This window comes from Caretta caretta, chromosome 10 (assembly GCF_965140235.1).
Source record: "Caretta caretta isolate rCarCar2 chromosome 10, rCarCar1.hap1, whole genome shotgun sequence".
In the NCBI taxonomy this organism is placed as follows: Eukaryota; Metazoa; Chordata; order Testudines; family Cheloniidae; genus Caretta; species Caretta caretta.
The window spans coordinates 8,631,165-8,651,494 of NC_134215.1; the positions used below are offsets into that span (position 1 = coordinate 8,631,165).

Below are 20,330 nucleotides of genomic sequence, written 5' to 3' on the forward strand. Positions count from 1 at the left end.
TACCCCAGTTTAGGGAAGGCACAAAGTGACATGAACAGAGTATGTCCCTGGTTTCTGTTCTCTTCAGGAAGCGTGGAGATTAACTTGCATAAAAACCACGACTATTCAGGCTTCAGAGGAACCAATCTCCAGCCCCTTAGACCATGCAGACCTACAGCACAAGCCCCCAACCCCTGTTGCTTGCCACCCACCACACCAACAGCTTATGATCAAAACAGGCCCTTATGCAGCGGTGGAAGCAAGGTGACAAACTTAGGGTTTAAACCAGCTCCCACAGACACTCCTAGAAAACTCCCAAAGTCTTCAGTGTAAGCTGGGGCAGCACCTAATGGGGCAGATCCCCAGCAGACCCAGAGGAAAGTAGCTCCAGTTTGCACACGGATTGGGTGTTGCCAGGGTGCAACTGTAGCTCCTGTTCATTCAGTCTGGTGGGGTTGACAGGGGGATCAGAAGTGGGAAGAAGGTTGGCACCAGCTGCCAAAGGGTGGTAGCAACGTAGCTTCACGGCTGCTCAAAGTGCCAAGTCCACTAGACCCAATTCACCCCAGGAACTATGGATGTAGCAGGTTCCGCAGGACACTGCGCAGGATTTCAATGGATGGACTGCAGCCGGCAGTACCAGGGAAGACATTAACTGCCTTCCCCCCGCAATCTGGGCATGGGAAAGGCCTTACCCTATGGAATAATGGGGCAGCTCATCAGAGGGCAGAGAATGCCACATCAGCAATCAGGGGACATCCTGGGGTGGGTGAGCATAAAGCCATGCGAGGTAGGCAGACGTTAGGCCGGATGAGTTTGCGGTTCCCTAGTGAGAAGTGGGTTCCAGACACTAGAAAGCATTAGACACCCCTTGCCAACCATCCTGAGAGACATGCCCACGAACAAGACGCCATCAGCATGTGACTGGCACGAGTGGGCTAACCTGGACTAAGCTCTGCCAGCCCTTCAGCCAGCAGGGCAATGCCTCCTGCTCTCACCCTCTGAACAATGAGGGCTGATCTCGGCAGTATCAATACTAGGAAGCCTCCAAGCAGGGAAAACAATAGGACAGGCAGCGCCATGGTGGGGGATGGAGCAAAAGGCTGCTGTGGTCCAGGGAACACCAGGGATCGCGGGCTGGGCAGCCCTGGAAGGCCAGTTATTGTCTCACATGGGCTTTCCCTTCAATCCCAGGATTTTGCTTAACACTTTTGTACATTCAGGTGCTAAAACCCAGAAGAGATCAAATCAGGAATGCTGACTAATGAGGAAGCACATGGCGAGGGGGACGGGAGGAGGGGGGGGAAGGGGAGAGAGACACACAGACAGCAGGAGACCAATAACTCTGCACCTTTGTTACTTTGCATTTATTCAAACACTCTGGATTCACAGTCCCTTTCTGGGCCAAATTCAGGAGAGAGTCTAAGATGATATGAACACCACCTTCCTCCACCCCTTCAGCTTGCATGTCACATGAGCAGAGATTCCCTGACAGTGTTCCCAACCTCTTCTGTACTGGGACACTCCCCACTTCCTGCCATGCAGGAATATGGGAAGGGCAAAGAAGTCATGAACCCTCCCTGCCCCATCAAGTCACAACTGGCAGGTTGAGAACCTGTGTCTTAGACAAACACACATCACTTCCGAGTTTGGCCCACGGTGCCTGACAGAGGCTGACCTGGTGTAACTCACACAGTGCACAGCCACAAGGAAGGTGTGTAACAAGATCAGCAGCTTTGGGCAGGTGTGAGAAGGTGCAGGTCATGTTATCCACATGCTGAGGGGATCAGCCTGTCAGGGACACCGTGAAGGTCTTTGTAACCCACCTCTGGGAATCTATCTGCCAACCCCCAGTCACTATAGTACCTGAGCACCTCACAGTCTTCAGTGTATTTAGCCTCACAACACCCCTGTGAGGCAGATCAGAGCTATTATCCCCATTGTACTGATAAGGAAACTGAGGCACAGGGAGACGACGTGACTGTCCCAAGATTCACACAGGAAGCCTTTGTTGGAGCAGGGAATTCCGAGTCCCAGGCTAGTGCCCTAACCAGCAGGCCTCTCTACTCCCAGTGGAGTTTCTGACAGCTCCTCCACATTCTGCACAGAAACATCACTCTAATAATGATTTATCACCGTGGGAATCTCCTCTTCATCCAGCCCAGAGACTCTACTTAAGGGCTTCTGTCCCCCTACACAGGATTAGCCAGAAAGTTGTCCTTACCGCTGAGGTGTGTTTTATAAGCTGCATGACTGAAAAAAATGAATAGGAACTTCACTAACGCCACAACACCCCATGAAGAGCCTCCTGATGTCAAAGTGGGTGGGTGGGGGTGGGGGAGAGAAATCAGAAAAAGGCAAGATCCCCTGAGACTGCAAAGAACATAGAATGGCAGCCAGGGAAGTTACAATTCTGCTGTAACAGGGAATTCACAAACCAATCAGGGAGACAGAGGCATTGCGGGGTTCCAGCATCCATCCCCTCCTCTAGCCCAGGAAGGCAGCTCCAGCTGTTACAGCTTACTCTGAAACCTAGCTTTACTGCAGGGGAACTTGGCTGTCTGCAAACCCAGGAGGGGAGTCCAGCTGGAATGCACAGGACGCCTCCGAGCCCGCCCCACAGCCCGGGGTCTTGAGATACTTTGGCACAACAGGCCTGTTGAACTCAATCAGGAATGAAAGGCTGCCACTGTACACGCACTATCAAGTAGCTACCACAGTGCTATATATCCTACAATGTCTATAATAATATCCCTACAGTGCGCGTTCCTGCAGAGAACCGGACCTGGGAGAGGAGCTAATTTAGGAGGAAGACCAGAGATGAAATGTTAGATTTAAAGGTTACCGGGAACATCCCCTTAACCCCCTAGGTAGGTTTGGGAAGGTAAAGGTCCGGTAAAGGTCAGACCATCGGTAAAGGTCGATTTCACCGTACGCACACAAACTGACCATCAAATATTTTCAGCGATGATAACTGAAATCTACAGAAAAGAAAAGGAGGACTTGTGGCACCTTAGAGACTAACCAATTTATTTGAGCATGAGCTTTCGTGAGCTACAGCTCACTTCATCAGATGCATACCGTGGATTGCAAAGGAAGAAAAATGGTGCTTGAGAATTTAGAGTCAAAATCCAGCGAGTCAGACTTTTGAATTCGGCTTGTTACAAAAAGGACTAGCAAATGAATGGTAAAAACAGGTCTGATCCATGCCACCCCCACCAAATGCGTCCTGCAAAGCTGCTCGCCTCTTCTCTCCCTCACCCAGTGGTGGCTCCTAACCCAGCAAGCCTTGGGAGCGGCTCATATATACAGGTCTGCAGTCTCCTGCTGCCCCAGCCTTCTCCTCTGCTCCCATGGCACTTAGCTGAGCCAGGACAGCATGTGCGGCCCCAGCCTGATGGGGCCCAAAAATGGGCATCCCCGGCCTCTGTCCTGAGCAGGTGGGAGGAGCAAAAGGAGGAAGAGATCTAAACACTTGTGAACAGAAGAGAGAAACATTCCGCCTCCCTTGCTCTGTTGTGTGTGCAATGAGGAGAGGGAAGGGTGACTGTACAGGGCACGGCAGTTGAGGGGCACAGGAAAGATGCATCAATTCATAGCAAGATGGGCTGCAAGAACAACTGCCTTAATAGCTTTTGCATTAGCTTACAGGGTCACTGGGTGCCCACTACCTAACTCACCCCTTTGGGACAGCATGGAAGATACAAACAGTCTATAAAGACAACCACCAGCATGTGCTACTCCCATCCAGGGCCCTTTCCGAGCTAATGGGGCAAAGCACAGACATTTCTAGCCAGAGTCTGGATTCTCTTTCTTGATTCTTTCTTGTTTTCCATCTCCCAGGGCTCCAAATTTCCCTCCCCATCCAGCCCAAACAGCCACATCCCAAAAAGATGAAGTTATATGGCCAAAAGCTTCCCAGAGCCCTCTCACCTCCAGTCAGACTCCTGCAATTCACAGTCCAGGATTCCCCTGCAGCAGTGACCCTGGCTGAGTAAGAGACTGATGGCTTTTCATTGCCATGTTGTAAAGCTTTTCCTATGAGGAACTGAATGGATTGAAACCCACTGACTTTGGGAATGAGGGGTGTAGCCATTCAATTAACTGCCCGGAGATCAGCTTTGGAAGTTGTGGCAGAAAAGGGAGTAGCCCTAGTGGGCTTTTTAGGATGCGGACGTGCTGGTTGACTGAGTTTGCCATGGGTAATGAAGTATCTCTACGTTTTACATGTAAGACATAGCCTCAGCGTCTGGTCCCTCCCTGTTGCTATTGCTTGACAGAGGCACAGTCTATCAGGGGCAATTTACAAAGGATTCCCACCGGTGCTAATGCTGCGTTAACATTAATGTTGAATCAGTGCATTCCTGGCACTGGCAGGAATTTTTTGTCTAAGACCAAGACCTTTAAACTCTCCAGTGAAACTTATCAGGCAAGTTTCCCAAGCACACATTCCAGCCAGTTTTGGATGGTTCCAGAAACTAGCCTACGGCAGAGATGATAAATTGGAAATTAACCAAGCAGAGTGGGCAGGAAGAGGTGCAACGTCGGCAGGTACGTTAGGCAGGATGACCATGTCAGGGATATAAACCCTCTTGCATCAGGGCACAAACAAACAGCTAGCTGACGGGGTGAGGAGGCAATTCCCCCACTATGGGGATCCTTCATCATGTCTCATTTCAAGACAAACTAAGAGCACAGGGGCACAATCTCTAGGAAAAGAGGTGTGTTCTCACCACGTTAGCTAACACCTGGTAACTAATGAGGGAAACACCTAGTGCAGGCCAGGTCAAAATGCGCGACTGAGATTCAGGCTGCATCACATAAGTGAGCTCTGAATAGCTTCATAGTTCCTCGGAGAGGAGTTGGTGACATCCTGGAGCAGGGATCGTGCTTAGGAGCAGATCTAAAGCCTACAATTGAGCCTTGCAGAACAGATGCAGGAGTACCATCTCCTTGTCCCAAAAGAAGTCACCCTGTCAAAGCAGTCCCTGCAGGATGGAGGAAAGCTAAGAGACTGGGCCACCTTCTCCACTCCGTCATGCTCCAGGCCTTGCTGCAGTGCAGAGGGAGGGTGGAATCCAACGGGGGAGAAGCAATCTCCAGAGCTAATGAATCCTGAACTTGAGTCAGGCAAGCTGAGCAGCACCTCACCTTTGCAATCAGTCATCAGCAATATTCAGTTACAGCCAGGTAAACCAACACTTTCCAAACAAGACAGTCAGGTGCTTTGGCTTCCCATCACAAAACCCAGATTCTAGCAACGTTATCTTCTCAGCCATCCCCACAAGCTGTGGTCAGGCACTTAGTGAGTTGAGAGATCAGCTTCTTCCATGAGCTAAACTGTTACAGAAGGGACAAGAGGCGGGGCAGAAGAGAGGGAGAACATGTATCTCAAAAATCTGATGAGCAGGTACGTGACAAACTGCCATTCACTGATTAGCTATCAGATCAAAAGGTTCTGCTCTTTTATCAACTCTGTTCTTTCGGTATGAAGAAAGCGTATTTAGCAGATCTAGTCTTTGCATCAGGACAGTTTCCTCTTGCATTGCTGTCTTGTGCAAGTACCCTGGGAGTTTATTGGTTTGTCAGGTACCCCCAGAAAGAAAAGAACTACATGCATATATTTCTCTGAATGAGAGGTTTTCCCCTCCAGACACAAACAGCAACCCTTCCATTCAGAATAACCTCCATTGTACACGGAGAATACCCACACAAGAGAGAACACAAGTAAGATCCCTCGGAGATAACACAGTGTGTTTATGCCATCTGCAGCAGTTTACACCTGAACACGGAACAGCTGCTGAATTCTACATGTGGGTAGAGCGATAAGAAACGGACAGGTTCAGAACACAGAAAACAAAGAGCCATCATGATTTCACAGGTAAAGACACCCACCAGGATTTCAAAAGCTCTTTTCCTTTCAGGGCACTGGTTTAAGAGAATTACACCGTGCAATAGGGGTGAATGACTCAGATAAGATAGAATCAGAACTCTTGAACTTTCACCAAGAAATAAAATGGAACCTGAATCTTTGGTTAAATTAACTAACTCTGCTGAGTCACCACAATGTCATTTTCACATACCTCTCCTGCCTCTGAATGGGCTCTGCTAGCACTGTAGGAGACTGGGGATCAGTTACAAACTCTTGGGTTGAGTGTGCTGCAAACAAATGTGACTGAAAAATGAAGTATGATTCTATTTGGTGCCATCCCAGCTCACAGTTAAGTTTCCCCCTTGGCCAGCTGAGATGTTGAATCCTTGACTTCCCTATCTGTGCAAGGTCCACTTTGATCCTCTCTTATACAGATATGCCAAAGCAGGAATCTCTCCCTCTCCACAGTACGGAAAAGTAATGATCACCCGGGATGGGTGAGGTCAGAACAAGGTGCCTAAGCTTGCTACCAAGGCAATTCAAGCATTTATTTTCATCGCCTGAAATGGTGGCAGATGCACGGGGGAGTTCAGAGGGGACTCGAAGGCCATGCTTACACGATGGGTACTTTGCCAGGACAGCTATATGTGATGGGGTGTATGCCCCACATCAGCCCTGAGAGAGCGGAATTAGGCCAGGCAGGCCCAATCACAAGTATGCAGCAAACAAGGAAGATTTAGGCAGTGTGGAGAGCTTTGATCAGAAAGAAGCTCACCTGTGAGGGAATAGGCAAGGGATTCTATAAAGCCTGGAGGCCAGCAATAGTGTAGGTGGCAGCAAGGAGGAAGCCTGCAGTCAGTGATGTGCTGCCAAAATCTTAACAACGGGTTCCCTCCTCACCCCATGAGGGGGTCGTTGCCCTCCCCCGCCCCCTGGGACTCCTGCCCCATCCAACCCCCCTGCGTTCCTTGACGCCCCGCCCCCAGGACCCCTGCCCCATCCACCCCCCTCCCCTGTCCCCTGACTGACCCCAGAACCGGGCAGGAGGATCTCGTGGGCCACCGTAGTGGGTGCCCACCCCACCCCTAAGAGCCAGAGGCACCTGCCGGGGGACGAGGTGGGGAATCCCGGCGGTGCTTACCTAGGGCAGCTCCCAGGAAGCATCCGGCAGGTCCCTCTGGCTCCTAGGGGCGGGGGAGCGTAGCTGGGGGGGAGCGGCTGCTCCCCCACTGATCACATCAAAAGTGGCGCCTTAGGCGCCGACTCCCTGGGTACTGGTCCCAGCTCACCTCACCTCTGCTCCACCTCCTCCCCTGAACACGCCCCGCTCTGCTTCTCCGCGCACCCCCCCCGCCCGGCTTCCCGCGAATCAGCTGTTCGGCGGGAAGCCGGGGAGGACTGAGAAGCAGGCCGTGGCTTCCCGCTCAGACTGAGGGTGGCGGAGGTGAGCTGGGGCGTGGAGCGGTTCCCCCCTCCCCCCCCCCCGGGTTACCTGCTGCGGCACGGGCGGTCCTCCTCGTGCCGCCCCCCCCCGCCCAAGCTCACTTCAGCTCCGCCTCCCTGGGAAGCCCAGGGTGGGGGGCTGAGAAGCAGAGCGGGGCGGCGCGTTCAGGGGAGGAGGCGGAGGTGAACAACCGGTTCTAAAAGGGCTTCTAAATTTAACAACCGGTTCTAGCGGACCGGCGCGAACCGGCTCCAGCTCACCACGGCCTGCAGTCTCTCTCCCTGGAGTAAGGGGAGTATTAGACACGATAATTCGACTCCCCCACTGGATCGATCGCTGCCTACCGATCCAGCAGGTAGTGTAGACAAGCCCTAAACTCTCCGGGGCCAGGGATGGCATTACTCTGCTTGTATAGCGCTCGACTCAGTGGCGCCCCCACCCTGGCTGGTCCCGAGGCAGTAAACATGATCGTGTGCAACTTGCAGACACTCCTTTCCTTTGCACATTACCTCCTGAATTTGGCCCTCTGAACATAAGGGAGTCTGAGTCAGTGCAACTAAGCAGCTGAGGGGTCAGAAGAGAGGAGTGAAGCAACTAAGAGGACGATGTAATGAGGTGCATAGCAGCCCTCCCACCCCCGGCTTTTTCTGGCTCCTTGGCATGTGAATCACGGATGTATGAGTAGGTCTAAGGGAGTCTGACCAAGTGAACTGGAATCTAAGGCTTTGTCTACACTGCGGGGGTTGCACCATTACGCTCCTTTACACACCTCCTCTGAATTTAGTTCCTAGTCTTACAAAACAAAACAAATCGAGCCCAGCCCGTCAGGAAATGCTCTGTGTTTTCAGTAGATCTAATACAGGCTAAGCACACTAGCGAGCTGAGTGCAGAGGTGCTCAACGGCTGCAGCCTTCACTGCGTCGTGGGTGCTCGGCCCCTCTTAAAATCAGGCTGTAAGTGCATTCAGCACGTGACTCTCTCTCTTTTTTTTTTTTTATTATTATTATACAAGAGTTTCATTGAGTCAAACATTATGTGGTCACTTAGCAGCTAACCTTTCCTCACAAAGAGGAGAACACATGGCATCTGTTCTGGGTCTTAAGATCACAAGCCCATCCAGCTCCACCTTCCCTTAAAGATAAGGCCTTGTGTAAATCATGGGTTATTAAAATAAAGTCATCAGGGCAGCCCCATGGGTAAGTGTTGGCATTTCACGGGAGATGCACAGCCACTAAGTCCCCCCTCCCCACAAACTGCTGTGACTTTTCCAACAGTGGATAGATGGAAGCTGGCGTCCCAGCTTCCTCCTCCTGGCTGAGGCCCCAGCTGCTAATGGGGGGTAGTGGGTTGGTTCTGTCCCAGAGAGGGGTGGATAGGTGGCAGGCCAGTCCCAGCCCAGGGGATAGAGCGTATGTGGTATGATGGGTAGATGGTGTCTTACACACGGCACTGTCCGTATGGCCCAGCTCTAGTCCAGGCTGCTGGTGCTGCTTCCTGTCTGGCCAGCCTGGGATGGGGGGCAGCACCGACAACACACAGAATTTAGGAGCCCCAGATCACCCTGCAGCAGCCTCCAGCAGGCCTAGGGGAGACATCGCAGGAGCTGAGATTAGCATCTGCCACTTGGAGCACAAGGATCCGGGCGAGACCAGGATCCAACCCCCCCACACCCTGCTGGGGAAGGTCCCTTTCACATACACACCCTGATCCACCCACCCGGGGAGGGCCCCCTTCACACACCCGCTCATGCGCCAAGCGGGTGCTGTGGGGTGGGCCAGGCTGGGGCTCCGAATTGCCTCACCTTGTCAGTGCCGGCCCCCTCTCCCTACTGGCTAGCCAGACAGGAAGCAGCTGGTGCCAAGTGGTTAGAGTCCCCTTCCCCTGCCACCAGCGGCCATATTACCCCAGGGCTGTGATTTTCTCAACAGCAGGGAAGGGGAAGTGGACATTCCCACTGCTGCCTTCACGCTGTAGGAAAAAGAAATCACGATACTGGGCTAACTTCACTGTTTCTGGGCAGTCCGTGAAATTGGGATTTACTCAGAGCTGACAGATGGCCGGCCGGCCAAAATGGATTTTGTGTGTAACAAAAGAGCACTGTCTCACCAGCTCCTCACCCTCTCCACTTTCAAACAGCTCTCAGGCTTTAAGATGTTAGTCGCTACTACTGCTTGAGACTTTCATGAGGAGCATGAGGCCACGAACGAAGGATGGTCCAATGGGTAGGGTGCTAGCCTGGGACTCAGAAGACCAGGGATCATTTCCCTGCTCTGCTACAGGCTTCTTGCGTGATCTCAGGCAAGTCATTTAGCCTCACTGTGTAAGTTCCCTGTCTGTGCAATGAGAACACTAATACTTCCTTCCCTCCCAGGGGTGCTAGGGGATACGTTAAAGATGTGGGAGATGTCCAGATACTAGACAGATGAGACTGAAGGCAGGTGTTCTCTGCTGCTTGCCTCCCATTTGCTTCTGCATGTTCCAGTCCACAACAGAGCATTCTGTGCACCCAATGTAATGAAGGGTAGGGCTGACGTGAGCTGCTGCCTTTGGGCCAAATTTTTATCTCAGTTACACTGGTGTAAATCCAGAGTAACACTCCCAGACTTTGTCCGTGAATCTGACTCCTACTTTGGTAAACTGGCACAGTTCCTTAAAAATAGGTAGAAGCCACTCCCAGGGAATGGTTTTATTTTCTCCTCACTAGATCATTCCCCAGCTCTCAGCTCAGAGAGGACACTATTCCTAAACTTTGATGGCTGGGGAGTTCAAAGAGGATCATTAAAGCTGTTAGAGGAAGTTACTGCAGAAGAGAAAGGCAGAATTAAGAGGAACAAGTTGCTCTAAGAAGCTACTGCATCTGTCTGATCCAGGGAGCACCTTACCAAGAGCAAGACCAGATTTCTTAGCAATGACACTAAGCAACTGGCATGTTACTACGGGAACAAACAGACCACGGCATACAGTGTTAAGCAGAGACAATGCAACTGCCACTGAAAGGGACTTACTTAGAAAACAGAGGGGCTCACTTTTTTTTTTTTTTTTTTTTAAAAACAGTTTCCTGTTGAGAATTTACCTCAAGATTAAGTAGTTGGAGAGGACAGCTGTGGTATGTTACAGGAGCTCGGTCAGCTTAAAAAGAACGTCATACTGTGAACAGTTTTCTTCGCCTGGGTTTCTAACACAACCTTAGCTGATTAAAAATCCAGTTAGCTCAATGAAACTCAGTGAAGTCTGTTTACAGCCAAATTCACTTTTAGGTCCCTTCAGCATTTGGGAGGCAAAGAAGGAATGGGAATGCATTAAAATGAAACAGCTGCTTTTATTCAGAATTTTATAAGCCATATATGGCAAAGAATTTTTTTGGGAGAAATGGGGTGAAGCTAAGAGTTCCCCATAAGATGATTAATATGCCTCATGTGAGAGAAGAGAATTTCATCATCAGCTTAGGCACAGGGAGCAGATGGAAACAATGATGAACCATGAACAGCTTTAGATACTGACACATTCTTAACCTATATACAGTTACTTCTGTGTTTCAGGCACAGCAGTACCATTAGGTGTTTTTGAACTAGCAATGGCTCCTGAAGTCCGTAGATGGTATGTGAGGGGATCAGGGAATTGTTGGTATGCCTGCCTCATGTTCATAGAATCATAGAATATCAGGGTTGGAAGGGACCCCAGAAGGTCATCTAGTCCAACCCCCTGCTCAAAGCAGGACCAATTCCCAGTTAAATCATCCCAGCCAGGGCTTTGTCAAGCCTGACCTTAAAAACCTCTAAGGAAGGAGATTCTACCACCTCCCTAGGTAACGCATTCCAGTGTTTCACCACCCTCTTAGTGAAAAAGTTTTTCCTAATATCCAATCTAAACCTCCCCCACTGCAACTTGAGACCATTACTCCTCGTTCTGTCATCTGCTACAATTGAGAACAGTCTAGAGCCATCCTCTTTGGAACCCCCTTTCAGGTAGTTGAAAGCAGCTATCAAATCCCCCCTCATTCTTCTCTTCTGCAGGCTAAACAATCCCAGCTCCCTCAGCCTCTCCTCATAACTCATGTGTTCCAGTCCCCTAATCATTTTTGTTGCCCTTCGCTGGACTCTCTCCAATTTATCCACATCCTTCTTGAAGTGTGGGGCCCAAAACTGGACACAGTACTCCAGATGAGGCCTCACCAATGTCGAATAGAGGGGAACGATCACGTCCCTCGATCTGCTTGCTATGCCCCTACTTATACATCCCAAAATGCCATTGGCCTTCTTGGCAACAAGGGCACACTGCTGACTCATATCCAGCTTCTCGTCCACTGTCACCCCTAGGTCCTTTTCCGCAGAACTGCTGCCTAGCCATTCGGTCCCTAGTCTGTAGCTGTGCATTGGGTTCTTCCGTCCTAAGTGCAGGACCCTGCACTTATCCTTATTGAACCTCATCAGATTTCTTTTGGCCCAATCCTCCAATTTGTCTAGGTCTTTCTGTATCCTATCCCTCCCCTCCAGCGTGTCTACCACTCCTCCCAGTTTAGTATCATCCGCAAATTTGCTGAGAGTGCAATCCACACCATCCTCCAGATCATTTATGAAGATATTGAACAAAACCGGCCCCAGGACCGACCCTTGGGGTACTCCACTTGATACCGGCTGCCAACTAGATATGGAGCCATTGATCACTACCCGTTGAGCCCGACAATCTAGCCAGCTTTCTACCCACCTTGTAGTGCATTCATCCAGCCCATACTTCCTTAACTTGCTGACAAGAATACTGTGGGAGACTGTGTCAAAAGCTTTGCTAAAGTCAAGAAACAATACATCCACTGCTTTCCCTTCATCCACAGAACCAGTAATCTCATCATAAAAGGCGATTAGATTAGTCAGGCATGACCTTCCCTTGGTGAATCCATGCTGGCTGTTCCTGATCACTTTCCTCTCATGCAAGTGCTTCAGGATTGATTCTTTGAGGACCTGCTCCATGATTTTTCCAGGGACTGAAGTGAGGCTGACTGGCCTGTAGTTCCCAGGATCCTCCTTCTTCCCTTTTTTAAAGATTGGCACTACATTAGCCTTTTTCCAGTCATCCGGGACTTCCCCGGTTCGCCACGAGTTTTCAAAGATAATGGCCAATGGCTCTGCAATCACAGCCGCCAGTTCCTTCAGCACTCTCGGATGCAACTCGTCCGGCCCCATGGACTTGTGCACGTCCAGCTTTTCTAAATAGTCCCTAACCACCTCTATCTCCACAGAGGGCTGGCCATCTCTTCCCCATTTTGTGATGCCCAGTGTAGCAGTCTGGGAGCTGACCTTGTTAGTGAAAACAGAGGCAAAAAAAGCATTGAGTACATTAGCTTTTTCCACATCCTCTGTCACTAGTTTGCCTCCCTCATTCAGTAAGGGGCCCACACATTCCTTGGCTTTCTTCTTGTTGCCAACATACCTGAAGAAACCCTTCTTGTTACTCTTGACATCTCTGGCTAGCTGCAGCTCCAGGTGCGATTTGGCCCTCTTGATAACATTCCTACATGCCCGAGCAATATTTTTATACTCTTCCCTGGTCATATGTCCAACCTTCCACTTCTTGTAAGCTTCTTTTTTATGTTTAAGATCCGCTAAGATTTCACCATTAAGCCAAGCTGGTCGCCTGCCATATTTACTATTCTTTCGACTCATCGGGATGGTTTGTCCCTGTAACCTCAACAGGGATTCCTTGAAATACAGCCAGCTCTCCTGGACTCCTTTCCCCTTCAAGTTAGTCCCCCAGGGGATGTTGCATATGACAAGAGCATTGTGATCTGGGTACCCCTTCGAACTCACAGGAACTCCACCTATGTTTGCAGGTTTTACTGTGTTAGGGAGAATTCAAACAAGGGCATTAAAGTGCCGCTGAGATTAAGCACAGCAGAAATGGGACAGATGGAAGGTCTCTCACTGCTAGGGATTTATTGGAAACAAGCACCAAGCCACATTCTCCTAATAAGAGACATTTATCTTGTGACTGCATTCTAGGTTTTGATTTTATAAACCAATGGCTAATAATGATGTGAAAATAAAAATAGATTGATTGACATTGGAGCAATAAACATGGAGCATATCTGAATGGTTAGGACAAGTTTGTGGTTTTATTCCCAGCTCAGCCACTGATTCATTATATGAGTCACCTAATTTCTCTGTATTTCCATTTCCCCATCTACAGAATGGATACAATACTACTAAATTTCTATGCAGTGTTTTAAACTGTGCAGATGAATGGTGGCATAGAAGTACTTAACAGTAATAGGAGTAGCTCACCATACCATTGCTGAGATGTTGCATTTGGAATCATGGAGGACCAAGTTTTCAAAAGAATCCAAGCCAGATTCTCACATGCCCCATACTCAGCAGCAACCACTGAGGCACTGACAGCCAGCACACCCACCTCTTGAAAATCTGACCATTGGGGCCCAATCCATCTCCCACTGAAATGATTCTCATTGACCTCACAGGAGTTAAATCAGTCCCTTACTGAAGTGACTTATTTTGTGTCAGGCTGAAATTAGCTTATCCACATTACATTTTTGAATAGGTGGTTTTCTGTTTGTTTGAAGTGTATTCTCCACCAGCCCCCTTTCCAGCTGCTGAGGATCACTTGCCAACAACCTGACTGCCAGAGATTTTAATCTGGAGTACTCTGATGAGAAATTAAATCCCTAATAATCTGCTGCCCATAGCCTTCCCCTCACTTTTTGCATGTGCAAACAAGTTTTAAACAATGGCACCAATTTATGACTCTGCATACAGGTTTCAAGTGGGAACCCATCACAATGGATTTATTTTGATCTCTTGCAATTCCAAGAGACCGCTTGGCTTAATCAGTTTCTCTATCTCCCCATACTCAGCTTGCAACCTTTAGTGTCCGGTCCTGCTCACCCATTGCTGAGCCTGAAGACTGCACTTGTAATTAGTGGTTTAAAAAACAAACAAACAAACAGACAGACAAACTAGAATAAAATGTAGGACTATTCTTGTTATTTTATTGAGAATGCCTCCTACTGCACATATAATTTCTGAACTATCCATTGACATTTTTAAGCAATCTACCCTGCAATTTCTGTAGAGCCAGAAGACAGGCTATTTTGCTCAACTAAACAAAACAAAAAACAAAACAGCCTTTGGGATCTTTGTACATTTGGAACTAACCATTAAAACAGGCTGAGAAAATCTTTGCCTGACAACAGGAGATATTGTTGGGTGCCTATTTCTCATTCTTACAGCTAACCAAATGCAGCAAGAGGGATAGCTACTAGGGTCCACATTAGAACCAGATTGTTGTGGCATTACTAACTATAACAGGTTCTGATCTTGCAAACATGCCCATAAGTAGTTCTGCTGATTTCAGTAGGATTTCTCCTGTGCTAAGTGGTCACAGATTGGGCCTAAAACAGATCAGATACAGCCCCTCCCCTGGCCTCGTGCCAAGAGCTCTCTGCACTTTTAGGATTGGGGTCTTGGAGAGGACTTCAAATTTATTTAGCTACATCAAGCTTTAATTTCTATTATCTGAATGTTATAGGCCAGCTTGTAGCCTCTGAGGTCCTAATCCTGCAAATACTTACACATGTGCTTAACTTGACTACCACAAGTAGTCCCGCTCAATCAATGAAACTGCTCACAGCAGCCAAGTTAAGTATATGCATAAGTGTTTACAGAATTAAGGCCTAACAGTTTTCTTCCTCCCCCTACAACTCTACACTCCAAGGTAGAAATTACTTCTTTTTTTAAATCTGCAACCTGGCTTCTTACCACGTTCATTATGTGCAATTCACCGAGAGCACACCAAAGCCAGAGAAGTCACACTCCAAAGTTCCCATCCGGCTTTAAAATGTTGTTTTGTAAGCACCTATCAAAATTATCTCCCCTGTCCTGAAAACAAAAAGCTGTGGATAATCTTTCACATCTCAGAGTAATTTACAGAAAGTCAGTTATTTCCACTCTGTGCCTTCCCATCACCAGTCTAAAAAACAAAAGGAATTTAACCAACAACCTGCTATCTGCTCCTGTTAGTTTTGAGCACATGATCCAGGGCTAGTTAGATATGTCAGTGAGGGGAGTTTACATTTTTTTTTAAACTGTGATTAGTCAGTATATAGGGAGGGCTTGGCAATCAAGGCAGTTAACAGAAAAGGGAAGAAGTGGGTAGTATCAACCTTAGTGGCCTGTTTATAAATAGAGACAAAGTGGTGAGAGAATATCTTTTATTGGACCAACTTCTGTCGGGGAAAGAGACAAGCTTTGGAGATTCACAGAGCTCTTGTTCAGGCCAGACAAGGTAACCAGCTGTGCACAGCTAAAAATGTTTATAAATAGATCTTAAGGGACAGGTGTTCCTCTACCAACCTGAGGGGGAACAGACAGAGCAGTAGTTTACCAGAAAGTAACAAAGACAGGCTAGAGGAATGGAAGGTTACTGAGAGAAGAGCTTGCAGGGGAATAGATTGAGGCATGTTCCTTTACCTCCTCTATCGCTCTTTGCTATTCAGTGGCTCTTTGTTGACACCAAAACTAATCTGTTGCATAACCACCCTCGATGTTGCTGTAAAACAATTTAGGAAAAGGAAGAAGGAGAGAGAATTCCCTAGCTGTGAGAGGAAAGCCAGTCCCTGATTTAGCTAGAGGGCACTCTTCTCGTTACCAGCCTCTTTGCTTTACTTGCAAACAAAAGATAGAAAACTGGTGGGGTGAGGGTGGAGGACAGCGAGAGAAAGGGAAGAAAGAAAAGTGAGATCCCAGGGTCAGCCGGAACCTTACCATTCAGCCGCACTGTGAATTGTCTCCTCTTGCGATCGTGCTCCACCTGGATGGGGCAGTTCTGCTCCAGGATATTGAGCTGAGCGGCATGTGCCATGCTGCTGGGTGGGTGGGTGGTGATGGTGGTTGTTTTTTTTTTAACGGGGGCAGAGAGATGTCGTTCGTTCTTCTAGGGCTGGACTCACTCCTTCTCTCCCTGGTCAGCAGGGGGAAGGGACAGGACGAGGACCGGCGGGGAGAGACATGGTGAGCGCCTGCTGAAACTGACACACGGCAACACACACACCAAAAAAAAAAAAAAAAAAAAAAAAAAAAAGCCAGGAAATCAGCTGTGAACTCACGTGCTGACCTCCCAGCCAATGCCCGAGCAGCCTTTTTGTTTTGATACATTCCATTCGACTCTTAAAGGAACACTGCACCTTGAAACCCACCCCCCATTCCCGCACCTTCTGCGCCTCCCCCATATATAGAGAAGTGAACTTCTCTGCTGAAGGGAAAAGAATCATGCTGTCTTAAGCAAGGGGGTATTTTTATGATTCATTTCTCCCAAGTGATTCATTTCCTCCTCCGAAATTATTACAGAGCCTGCTGATTGTCCTCAGGGGGCAGCTGAACTCACCTGGGGTCACAGGCTTCCCTGCTCTGTGTCACCCAAAGGAAATTCGAAATCATTTCCATTCTTTCTGTGGGCTCACCTACACGGGGAAATGTTCCGGCACAGCTATGTCACTACAGTTACACCTCTCTAGTTACATCCGGGTAAAGCCCTGTGTGGACATTCTTATTAGGGAATGAAAGTGCCTTTTTCTGGTTTAACACACGTTTGAAAGCAGTTGAGGGAATACACCTGTTTCCGAGGAACTCATTTTCCTCTGGGGGTCGGGAAATCACGATGAGTGATGCCACAGGGCTCACTTTAATTTACAAGGTAAGTGACGCTATTTTGCAAAACCAGAGCGAGAAACAAAGTTACATGTTGCAAGGACAAAGTTCCTGTGCAATTTGTCTAGAGAGTTGAACAGGCTCACAAATATTAAAAGAAAACATGTTCTTTGTCTTGGCCACCTTACAGGATACAAAGATTAAAAAATAATTAACCTGTACAGTCAGTGATTTGTACTGTGGTTTCAAATCATGCTCCATCTGAAGGATAAAGGGCCCGATTTTCCACTCACTTACAGCCAGTTGCTGCTCCCTGGCCCTGGAACAAGAGCTGGCCCCCTAGCCCTGGAACAAGAGCCGCTGCCACCCTTCCCTTCCCTACTGTGCTGGGGAGGCTGTCACAAGAGGCAACAGAACCATCTTCCCCAGCTTTTTGCCAGCAGTGAGTTCCCCTGCAGGAGGGGAATTCTTCACTGGTTCTCTCCAGCTGCTTTCACTCCACTTTGTGCTGTGTTCACAGTGAAAAGTGAATTTAGCAGACCAGACAATCCAGGTCCTTTATTTAGGCCATGATCCTGCAGTGAACTCTATGTTGGAAACCTCTGTGTCCATGCAGCACCCTGTTGGTGCAGGGATTTGTCAGTGCAGACCTCATTACAGTATCCCAGTCATGAGAGAATCTCAACCAGATGTTCCTCCTCTATGCCCTGGTCTCCATTGGACACTAGATTAGACTTCATTTGATGCTGCATAAATCTAATCTAATATGCTCAGATGGGGGCTATGTAAGTACCTAGGTAGAGAACTAATACAAGTTCCCAGTACACATTTTTCTGATAGTTTTCACACAATGCATAGTTAGACTGTGGAACTCATTGCCAAGGAAATTGTGCAAGCCAAGAATTTAGCAAGATTCAAACAGGAACTTGACTTTTATATGGATATCAAGAATACCCAGAGTAATCCTCAGACTTCAGGTTTTAGTCCAAGCTTTAGCTGCTAAAAATCAAGATGAGACCTAATGTGGGGGGCAGATTATCCCACATTTAGTGCTGGCCACTATCAGACTGAATACTGGACCAGATGTCCACAGATCTGATCCTGTATGTATGGGCATTCCCATTTTTAATCTCTACCAGTGAGTGTGATACATTTGAGTGAAACTGCTTTGGACGAACTTAATAAAATACAGTTTAAAAGATTATTGGAGAAGACTACATTATTGTTATTCTGTATCAAATGGTAGGGAACTGGGAATAATAATATTTAATAATTAGTAATACTTTGACCATCTATAGTGCCTTTAAACCAAAGATCTCAAGGAGATTAACAAACTTGAATTAATTAACTTTGTCAAGTTTTTGTCCAAGGTCACACCCCACATAAGTGAGGCAGGATGGTCCAGTGGTTTGCATGTTAACTTCAGGCTCGGTAGACCTGTGTTCAATTACTTTCTCTGACACAGACCTTTTGTGTCACCTTAGGTATGATACTTAGTCCCTGTGTCTCTTTCCTCCGTTAGAGGTGTTGTGAAGATATATGCAATAAAGATTATGAGGAGTTCAGACACTACAGTAATGGATGCTTTATATGTACCTTAATAGAGCTAAGCTTAATAGTCCTGACTAGTAGCTGACTGCTATAACTAATAGACAGTGCTGTCATCTGTGTAGCTCCAGATGGTCCTGTGAAAGATTTACCAAGAATCATGTGAATTAAATGAAAGGGAGAATTTGATTTAATGTGGACAAAAGCAAGTTCCACACACCTGGGTTCTTTCAGCAGCCCCCTGAAAATATGTTGCAATATTAGATGCTATGGATTTATCTTCATGTTGCATGAGGATTATACCCTTGCTAGGATTTCAGAACAGGTACTCAAATGCCAAAGCAGCATCTCTGCCAGCTGAACTAGGGAGAATTCCCAAATGCTTTTGGTAGTTGATATCTTCTATCAGGTTTCCAGTCACTGAGAGGCAAGACTGTTGCATGTCACTGTCTGAGATCATGGAGTGTTTAGCTGGATGATCCACCACCTAATCACACACTGATCTCTCCATCCCAGAGCCTGCAAATCTACACAGTGATCCACAGCATGTAATAAAACTTTAGAAATGTGTGGTGGCCTTTTAGGAATGTTAAAAATCCATCCCCATATGGAGAATGACAAGAACATTTGAGCTCTGTTGGGAATTTTGTCTGTATCTCTGCCTGGTTGCCTCTGCCTCAGGCCAGCAATTAGAGCTACCTCTGACCTTCCAGATACACTTATTCAGCAAAGCAATAGCTGCAGCCTATGACAATCAGCTCAGACAGACAGAAGGAGTCACAGGCCGCAGAGAAGGTAAAGGTGCTCAAAATGGGATCTCATCCTGGGAAGACAATGGGAGTTCTGCCATTGACTTCAAAGATCCCCAGCATCAATCCCAGAATGCCTGCCTGTTATTCTGTGTCATCAGGATTCAGGCCATGAAATTCTTGCTGGATATTTCTCTTTATTACACTCGAGGATGTTTTGTATGTTCTTATACTCTACCTAGCAATGACATGTTACCATATCGAATTTTCATGATAAAATATTGTATTGATACTTCTGCAGCACCTTTCTCATCTGAGGATCACACAGCACTTTAGGAACAACAATTTAACTAAGCTACACAGCAATGTGGGACTTAGATGAGAAATACAGAGGGATTGTTTCATTCAGCCCTTTCAGGGAAACCACCGCTGGTGTGGAAACCAGTACATGATTAACAATGTAGAGTAACGCTGCACAGCGGTTTGGGAGAGGAAACGAAGAACAACACTTAATTTGATTTAAACTGAAAGGGAAATTCAAAAAGACTAAATATAATTACTGGTGATGGAATTTGCCAAGATATGAAGGTTAACACCTCTACACTTGCAAAAAGCCCCAGAGGCTCCTTAAGACCACGAATGGTCAAGACCTCACAGAATTTACTTTTAACTGGAAAAGCAGCACCTCCAGGAGCAGAATTACTGGTTCAATATTGATGCAGAGGGAAAAGTGGCCCCTACTATGTCACCGGCACCACTTCCTGCAGTGTTTCAGAGTAGCAGCCGTACTTAGGAGGTTTTTTTCCATTCAAATCGCAATCAAGCCCCGTCCTGTTCAGATTTGGGATCACAGGAGAAGGTGGAGTGGCTGCCAGTCTCGAGTTCAGACTCTATTACTGATTCATAGACTCATATGTTTTTAAAGCAGAAGAAATTATTATGATCAACTAGTTGATCTCTTGCAGACACAGGCCAAAGAACTGCATCTAGTAGTTCATGTGTTAAGCCTGATAACTTGTAGTTGAACAAGAGCAAATATCTAGTCCTGATTTAAAGATTTTAAAGATGCAGAATCCACCGTCTTC

At 47.6% G+C, this 20,330-nt stretch overlaps 1 protein-coding gene across 1 annotated transcript in view; it reads right to left on the reverse strand.

The window, feature by feature from the left end:
* NATD1 (N-acetyltransferase domain containing 1) overlaps positions 1 to 16,374 on the reverse strand; it is a 37,752-nt gene extending 21,378 nt beyond the window's left edge. The window contains exon 1 of the mRNA XM_048866758.2: positions 16,067 to 16,374. Coding sequence (XP_048722715.1) covers positions 16,067 to 16,163 — 97 coding nt within the window. The 5' untranslated portion in view covers positions 16,164 to 16,374. The remainder of the gene's footprint in view (positions 1 to 16,066) is intronic.
* Between the last annotated feature and the right edge of the window lie 3,956 nt (positions 16,375 to 20,330).